The 10,003-nt window shown below is 39.3% G+C and overlaps 1 protein-coding gene across 1 annotated transcript in view; it reads right to left on the reverse strand.

Annotated features, from left to right (window-relative positions):
• The window catches only part of HECTD1 (HECT domain E3 ubiquitin protein ligase 1), a 142,749-nt gene that overhangs the window by 100,784 nt on the left and 31,962 nt on the right, over positions 1-10,003 (reverse strand). Inside the window, exon 2 of the mRNA XM_007938582.2 lies at positions 9,328-9,562. Coding sequence (XP_007936773.1) covers positions 9,328-9,562 — 235 coding nt within the window. The remainder of the gene's footprint in view (positions 1-9,327; positions 9,563-10,003) is intronic.

The raw sequence follows: 10,003 nt of genomic DNA on the forward strand, positions 1-10,003 counted from the left end.
TTTCCGAGGCAGTATCACTACGGAAGTAGGATTGCCCAACCTTCCTTCCGAGGAGTGGCTGCTGGGTTTGAACCGCCAGCCTTCTGGTTAGCAGTCAAGTGCTTTAGCCACTATGCTACCAGAGCCATTAGAGGGATGCAAATCAAAACTACAAGGAGATACCATCTTACTTCAGCAATAATGGCACTGATCAAATAAAAAAATGAAAAAAACCCAGAAAATAGCAAATGCTGGCAAGGGTGTATGAAGACTAGAACTCTTACACACTGCTGGTGGACTGCAAAATAGAACAGTAACTATGTTATACAGTAAGACACTTGCTTAAAAAGCTAGAATTATAAATACCATATGGTCCAGCAATCCCATTCCTGGGTATATATCCAAGAGAAATAAGAATAGGCATATGCACAACCATGTTCACTGCAGCATTATTCACAATAGCAAAAAGATGAAAACAACCTAAGTGTCCAACAACAGATGAATGGATAAACAAATTGTTTACATACATACAATGGAATAAACACAAAAAACAATGAAATATTACACAATAAATAATAATTATGAACCTGCAAAACATCTCACACCATAAATGAATCTAGAGGACATAAAGGTGAGTGAAATAAATCAATCACAAAAGAACAAATATTGTATAAGACTACTATCATAAAAAGGTTTATACACAGAAAGAAACATTCTTTGATGGTTATGGGGAATGGGAGGAGGTGGGAGGGAGAATCAGTAACTAGATAGTAGACACAGTAGCAGTTAATTCTGGGGTAGGGAAAGGCAACACACAATATGGGACAAGTCAGCACAATGTGGCAAAGGTAAACAAAGATACCTAAAGGTTGTAAAAGTAAAGGACAACTAGAGTAAATATTGTAACATATACAGTCCTGCAACAAACAGTAATGGTAACAACAATAATTTTTGAGTGGATACATAAGTAAATAAGTGTCCTAACTAGGTATGGGAAGTCTACAGAACTACACTTCTTTGCATATATAGGTATGGCTGAGTTTTCTAAATATCTGTATGTGTTGCTTGTATATTCATATACACAACAGAGCACATAGGGACCACAGCTGTGGAAACTTCTTAGACATAACCAAACACCTTGTAGGGCTGAGCTACTGTGCTTAAAGGCTAAAGACAACAAGGAGACATCAAGATCAATAGGCAGAACACATAAAGGTAATGTTTTATATCCTAATTTGGTGAGTAGCATCTGGGGTCTTTTTAAAAGACATTCATAGAGGGATTAAAAAAAAAGAGAGAGAGAGTAAGAGAGAACATGAAGAAAAAATAAAGAGAATGAAGAAAACCAAAGACTCAAGGAAGTAATTAATCCAAAGGACTAAAGTGCCACAAGAACCCTACCCTCCTCCAGCCTGAGACCAGAAGAACCAGATGATGCCCATTAACCATTACACAACCAGGGACACAACACAAGGTTAGAGTGGGAGAAAAATGTAAAAGAAAACTCATATTCAACCAAGGGTGGGAGGGGAAGAGAGGGAACACTGTTAGACAGGTAGAGATTAGTACTGATTTGGGTGAACAGAACGGCAATATACTAAATATGAGTGATCAACATGGTGGCACTGAGGACAGAGAGAGGTACATGGGAGGTGCAGACAACAAAGATGAACCCTTCTGCACATACAGTACTGCACTATCAGTGAAGGCAAATATGGGTATACAGGTAGATAGATGGATGGACAGGTTGAACTATTAGGTATGTCTATGCAGGGGGGGAGTGTACCCAAGACCATGTATAGGGTTGGCAGACAATGGTTCTAACAAGTGTATTTGTGTGTTCTGTAAGAATTCCCAGGTGTATAGTAGAGATGACAAGAAACAAGGTTGTAGTCACTTCTTGGCCACAGCCAGCTACCCAGAGGAACTGAGTAGTTGAACCTGTGGGCTTGGGACCACAGTCACAGGGGACATCAAGCTCAATTGGCATAACATACAACACAAAACACTGTTCCCCCTCCTACTATGGCGAGCAGCTACTGGGATCTCAAAAGCTCGTAAGCAGCCATCTAGATGCAACAATGGGTCTCTCCTCATTGAGAGCAAAGAAGAATGAAGAAAACCAAAGACTCATGGAAACAATTAGTCAAAGCAACTGATACACCATATGATCCGCACCCTATACGACTATGAGACCAGAAGAATTAGGTGGTGCCTGGCTACCACTGTCAGACACTTGGAGGGGGATCTATGTGGGAGACCCTGGATAGAGTGGGAGAAGAATGTGGAACAAAACTCAAAATCATTTACAAAAAAATAAAAAAAGGGGACTAGGTTTGCTGGTCTGATACAGCCTGGTGGAACCACTGAGACTACGGCCCCTAGCTACCCTTTAAGTCTGGAATTGAACCCACACCTGTGCCTTCCAGCCAAACAAAAGACAGGCATAGGAGTTGAACATTTACCTGAGATACACTCCTTTGAGAGAACAATCACGGGAAAAAGAAGGGAGAGAACAATGCACAGGGAGACAGCTCTGAGGGGAGGAGTGCATGGAGAGATGGAGACAGGGAAGAGGTTAACTATCGGGAGGAAGTGGGAGGGAAGCTGTTGCATTGTGGTAAATTGTAGTCAATGTCATGAGACAAAGTGTACGTGAACTGCTGTATGGAAAATGAATTTGCTCCGTAAACTTTCACCCAAATCACAATAAAATAAATAAATAAGAAAACTCATATTCATAAAAAAGACCAGCCTTACTGATCTGAAAGAGACTGGAGGAACCCCTGAGACTACTGCCCTAAGTCACTCTTCTAATGCAGAATTAAAGCTCCTCTCAGAGGTTATTTCTCAACCAAATAATAGACTGTTGTTGTTGTTATGTGCTGTGGAGTCGGCCCCCACTCATAGCGACCCCTCCTTGGGTTTCCAAGGCAGTATCACTATGGAAATAGATTGCCCAGTCTTCCTTCCAAGGAGTGGCTGGTGGGTTTGAACCGCCAGCCTTCTGATTAGCAGTCAAGTGCCTTAGGCACTATGCTACCAGAGCTCCTAATAAACAGTAACACCTGTGAGGAATGTGCTCCTTAGAATAATCAACTATATGAAACCAAAAGGGCAACATCTGTCAAAAAAACAAAAGATGAAAAGAAGGCAGGGATGGGCAGGGAAACCAGAAAAATGGAAACGAGGAACCCAGAATGGAAATGGGGAGAGCAATGAAACATTGTGGAGACTGCAACTAATGTCATGAATTATTAAATGAGAAACTATTTTGTTGTGTAAACTCTCACCTAAAGCACAATAAAATGTACTTTAAAAAGGGGGTGGGGGGACCAGAAGAGGGACTGGTAAAACCAATCAACCTAATCCCATCAAACTGTAAATAACAAATTTCCAGTAATAATATCAGATTAATCTCAAAAAAATAAAAATAAGTAAGTAAGAAAAATCTGCAAAAGAAACAAAGAAAGAGCAGTATATGACAGACTCCAAAATGAGTGTAATGGTTAGCAATATCAAATATCAGCAGGATTAATTAAGAACTACAAGAGTTCATAAGAGTTTAGTAATAGGAATTGTCACTGATGACCTTTTCCCCAGCTGCTGCAAGGAGAGTGGAAGAAAACACAAACCTGATTTCAGTGGACTGAAGAGTAATTCAGTGTAAACCTCTTGCTACTCTTTCAGGAACTTGGCTATGAGAAGAAATATACTTGAAGTCGAATCCATGCTCAAGAAAGGGGTTTGGTTTGGTTTGGTTTTTTAAGATGGTGGATAACCAATAATTATTTCTTCTGATTTGATGCAATAAGAATTACACAACATCACCAATGTAGTACTTGCCAATGAAGTTTTTAAACTAAATTAATTATGAAAAAACAATCAAATAAATCCATAATGTGTAACATTCTACAATACACCTGACCTAGACTCTACAATAAAAGTCAATGTCATGTAAAGCAGCAGGGAGGAAGACTATACTAAATTATATTTACTATATTAAATTAGAAGAAGAATAGAAACTGAATATAATGAACTGTGACTAGGTTCTGATTTTTAACAAGACATTTTAGGAACTACTGGGCCTATGGACTACATATTGTATATTATTGAATCACTGTTAATTTTTACAGGTATGATAATGGTATTATGGTTAGGCAGAATCTCCTTATTCTTAGAAGATAAACAACCTGCTTTCAAAAACTCAGTAAGAAATAAATATGGTGGGGGGGTATAGAAAGAGAGAGAATTAAAGCAAAGTGGCAAAATACTAATGACTGGTGAATCTGGGTGAATAATGTGAGGGTATTAACTCCCATCACATCAAGTGTAGATTTGAAAATTATAAAAATAAAAAGTTACAGAGACAAAAACAAACTCCACACACAAGAAAACATAGAGGGGCCTCAAAGCCCATTAAATGGGGAAGAGATAGCCTCTTTAACAAATGGTGCTGGTAAAACTGGATAACCACCTGTAGAAAAATGAAACAAGACCCATACCTCACCCCATACACAAAAACAAACTCAAGCTGGATCAAAGACTTAAATGTAAAACCCAAAACTATAAAATTCATCAAAGATGAAATAGGGGCAAATCTAGGAGCTCTAATTTATGGCATAAATAGACTGTCAAGCATAACTCAGAATGTGCAGGAGATAGATAAGAAGCTAGATGACTGGGACCTTTTAAAAATTAAATTCTTGTGCACATCGAAAGATTTCATCAAAAGGGTAAAAAGAGAACCTACAGATTGGGAGAAAATATTTGCCTATGACATATCTGACAAAGGACTTATCTCCAAAATCTATAGAAAACTTTAACACCTCAACACCAAAAAGACAAATAACCCAATTCACAAATGGGCAGAAGACTTGAACAGACACTTCACCAAAGAAGATATACAAGCAGCCAACAAACACATGAGAATTTGCTCACGATCAATAATCGTGAGAGAGATTATAAATAAATTAGAGAGATGCAAACCAAAACAACAATGAAATATCATCTCACCCCAGCAATAATAGCAAAGTTCAACAGATCAGATAGTAACAAATGCTGGTAGGGTTGTGGAGAAGTTGGAACTCTTGTGCACTGCTGGTGGGATTGTAAAATGGTACCATTGTGGCAAACGGTATGGCATTTCCTTAAAAAACCGAAAATAGAAGTATCATTTGACCCAGCAATTCCATCACTAGGAATATATCCTAAAGAGGTGAGAGACAGCGCACGAACAGACATATGTACACCTATGTTCACTGCAACACAATTCACCATAGCAGAGAGATGGAAACAACCTAAATGCCCATCAATGGATGAGTGGATAACCAAATTATGGTATATCCACACAATAGAATACTATGCCACATGAAAGAACAATGAGGGATACGCGAATCATCTCACAACATGCATGAACCTGGAGGACATTATGCTGAGTAAAATAAGTCTATCACAGAAGGACAAGGACTGTATGAGCCCATGACTGTAAAAAGACAGAGAAGGGTTTGCTTGGGAAAGGAAACTCACCCAGTAGGTTACTGGGATAGGGAGGGAAGAGGAGGGATTAATTTAGGGCTAGTTGGGGCTTACACGCTGACATGGGTAGGGAGAGGAATATACAGGAAGGATATATGACCAACATGATAACACTGGGAAATGAGAGGACACCGAAATGTGCACATAAAAGATAAGACTACAGATTTTAAAACCAGCCAATGTGTCCACAATACCACATTGCCATTAACACCAAACACTAGGCTATACAGATAAACACATAAACACCTGAGATGATCAGACAAGGGTCAGTGAATAGAGGTATACTCTAGACCAAGGATAGACTCAGCTGAGGCTAATCTTGTGCAGACACCAGTGATATAAAATACCTGCAGTCCTTACAGAAACAATAGAAGACAGACGAAGAGATCCCTCACAGACATCCCGACACTATGGGAGAGAGATCCAATAGTTCTACTACCTCAGGACCATAGTACTGGGATACACCAGACTCAATTGGCACAACAAAATACATAAAAGTGTTGCTCCACATCCTATATTGGTGAGTAGCGACTGGGGTCTTAAAAGCTTTCAAGCAGCCATCTAAGATGCAGCTAATGGTCTCCTAGTGGAGGAAGCGAAAAAGAATGTAGCATTTAGAAACAATCAGCCCTAGGATATGATGGCCCTCGAGACCAGAAGAACTGGATGGTGCCCGGCTACCAATACCAACCACTCAGGAAAGGATCAAATCTGGAGATCCTGGATAGAGTGGGAGAGAAAACGTGGAACAAAATCCAAAAACTCAATAATGACCAGACTTATTGGTCAGATGAAATCTTGTGAGACTCCCAATACTATGGCCCTGAAATACATTCGGAACCTGGAATAAAACTCACCCCCCGGGGTGGGCTCTCAGCCCAACAGTTAATAAGATGTACACGCAGACCACTCAACCCAGGATGACGCACCCACATACTCTATGGTAATACACCCCTTAGAGCAATAGACCACGGGACATCACAGGACCAACATTCAAACTGAGGAAATGCAGGACAAACAGGAGTGCATAATTATGAGGGGTACAGGGGGAGAGTTGCAGGGTAGGGAAGGGAGGAGACTGGGTTAGGGTTCGACATGGTGAATGGGGAATGAAACTAAATGTACGTGTGCCGCTGAATGTAAAACAAGCTCTTAAAATAAAAATTAAAAAAAAGAAAAAAATAGGGGGGCCTAAGATTTTATTTATATCCTTGGAATAAAGATTCAGATAAAAAAAAGTGTTTGAAAATATAGGTCAGTGAATAAGCAATGGAGTAAAATCTCAGTCCTAGAAGAAACAAGAAGTGATGAGGTGATGAGAATAAGAAAGAAAAATGGATTAAACATGGAAAGAATGCCTCTTCCTCTGTAGCTAGAGACAGAAAAAAATAAATTTATAGATAGAGGGAGAAAGTCAAGGACATTAGCATCTAGAACAGCGTTTCTCAATATGTGGTCCAGGGACCCCTGATTCCCAAGATATTTTTAGGGATCGTTGAAATTAAACCTCTTCTCAAATAATACTAACAGTGCAATGCTGTGAATTACTTAATACGGCCCTTCTAGTCTCGGTCTTTGTAACTCCTACCAGATGACTGGGTGGTACTATGGAAATGTGAGGTACTTGTGAACCACCTAGGGGCATTAATAGCTTGTTAACAATGTAAATAAGGTATATGGCAACACTGTGTGGGTCAGAACATGCAAATAAAGTATATGGATCCCTAATATGGGGATTGGTCAGTTTTGACATCCTGTTAGGCTTACAATAAGCCTTTCCCAAGGCAGAAAGGGGATCTCACTACTATAAAGAAAGAACTAGAGTGGAACACATCCTTGGCCCTAAGATCTCTGCGCTGGACCACCTCGACCCAGGCAGCAAAGGCTGCAGCAAAACCAAAAGACCAGCACCAGACAGAGCAGTGGGCTTCCCAGCCCACGCAGCAAGCATGCTGAGTGCCTTCAGGCAAAAGGCTTGCTGGCGGAGTGCAGGTGTCTCCCTGGGGACCTATCAGCAGAGCTAAAAGAGCTTTTTAACACTTGCCAGAGCAAGGCAGGTAGGCCAGGCAAAGAGGCCAAGGGCCAAAGAGAGGTGGGTCTATGGGCAAGGTCAAGGGGAGGCTGTCCTGAAAGAAGAACTGTGTCCTGAGCTTTCTTGAACCTGAATTGTAAAACTGTTGCTTCCCTAATAAACCCCATGATCGTGAGCGCTGTCTGAGTTCTATGTGGCCAATGCAATGAATTATGAAACCCAGCAAAAAGGTAGAGAGCACTGTTGGGAGAGACGGTTAGTGTCAGAATTTAAAAAAAAAAGGTTGGTAGGTGGTAGCATGTCTGACCTCTGCCACACAAGAATCAACCTTGGGCTATTGACCTTGATCCTTCTTCACCCCTCTGAAGTTAGAGGTCAGATGCCACCCACACACCTTTTTTACAGACAGTATTTGTCCTTCTCACTCTCATTATCTCCTGAGTACAGGGTGGAGTTTACACAAAGGGAAGGTATGACACTGAAGCCAACTAAATACAGAAGCAGAGATAAAGATCCAGTTAATTAATCCAGACATTTTTAAAAAGACCTGCAAAAATGTAAAACATCATCACTTCTTCCCATTAATTTTCTCTTTGTTTTGAAAAATTGTTGTTTTTTTCAATAAAAATATGTTATGTATGATAAGTAATGGACTATTATTTTTAAATGAATTACTAAATATTTTAAATACTTTAGTTTTAATATCAAATATGGTAAATATAACTGGATATAACCTACATAAATAAAAGTCCTTCAGGAGTCCTCAATAACATAAGACTTGTAAAGGAGTGCTAAGACAACTTTCAGAACTGTTTGCTCTAGATAGTTTCCATTTGTTCAGTGAAGCAGAAATCATCAAAAGAGAATCAGTTAAATTTAATTGTGTTCACCTAATAGTTCCAATAAACTACTGACCCAGGACTGATACTTTTAGAGTTGCATAAAGTCTAATTAGTCCCACCAAGAATAAAAAACAACCGCTCACTCTAAAGGCCAAACCAAACCAAACTCACTGCCGTTGAGCCAGATCTGACTCACAGCAACCCCACCTTAGGTTTCTGAGGTGGTATCACTGAGGAAGTAGATCACCCAACCTTCCTTCCAAGGAGTAGCTGATGGGTTTGAACCGCCAGACTTCTGGTTACCAGTCAAATCCCTTAGGCACTACGCCACCAGAGCTCCTAGTCTAAAGGCAGTATAGCAAAAAGTTAAGTCCCTGGGCCCTGGAACCTGATGACCTAAGTTCAAATCTTGACTCTGCCACTAAGTACTTGTATTATTCCAAGAAACTTATTTAACCATATTATGCTTTTTTTTAATTTCTAAAATAGATACGATATTAACTGCACCTACCTCATACTGTCATAAAGACTAAATACACATGTAAAATGCGAAGAATAGTATCTGGTACTGGTGGTCAGTGCCAGATATTATCATGATATAATCATGATGGCTGTTACTATTTTCATAAAAAATCCATTTGAAAAAAAGAACAGGAATAACCAATCCTGATGGCCAATATGAGTGATTATCAGGGTGTAGAACACTGAGGTAGCACACAAGAACACATCAGTAATCTAGAATCTTCCTTTAAAGATGAGATTTCTTCTTTCATGTCCCATAGAATTTCCTTTGGTGCCACAAGGACTATGACTTACACTGTTCTTAACCACTCTCAAGTGTGATGATTACAGTAAGTATTGGGTTTTTTTTTACCAAAATATATTCTTTATTCTTTAAGTGCTATTTAAATGGTCCAATAAATAATGAAGACTTACCTTCACACATTGTTCAGCTAAATCTCTGCTGGTCCTGTTGTTAAGTTCAACTACAACCAAACGATTACAAAGTGCTTTTATAGCTCCATCCACCCCAACAATCCTTCGGGTGCATTCTGCAGATACATCCAGGTAGTATGTTATGGCACGGGCTGTCACTTCTAACACATTGTCTGGAGCACTTTCATCAAGAAAAATTTTGCAAAGGGCTGGTAAGAAAGTGCGAGGAGGACATCTGCAGTGAAAGAAATATTAGACCTAGGATTAGTAAATCCCTAACATCAAAATATTAACAAAATAAAAGATAATACAAACTGTGTATAAATGTTTATTAGGTAATATTCCTCACACTACTTTTGCTTCATAACAATACTTATATGCTCCTTATTTCACCACTGCTTAAAACATCCATCGGAAAACAGTTTAAAATAGCAGCATTAATTTGAAATCATGCAAACAAAAAATTCCTATTCAATACTCAGCCCAAATGCCAACTGCTCTGTAAAATCTTCTCAAACCAAGTTAAGTGGAATTTTCATGTTCCAAAAACTTCACAAAAACAATTCCTATAAGAGACCTCGGATAAGCAAAGCACTACTGAAGAAGAAAAACAAAGTAGGAGGTCTCACATTGCTGGATCTCAAAACCTACTATACAGCCACAGTACTCAAAACTG

Source organism: Orycteropus afer, unplaced genomic scaffold, assembly GCF_000298275.1.
Source record: "Orycteropus afer afer isolate SDZICR_OR568_19922 unplaced genomic scaffold, OryAfe1.0 scaffold00051, whole genome shotgun sequence".
In the NCBI taxonomy this organism is placed as follows: Eukaryota; Metazoa; Chordata; class Mammalia; order Tubulidentata; family Orycteropodidae; genus Orycteropus; species Orycteropus afer.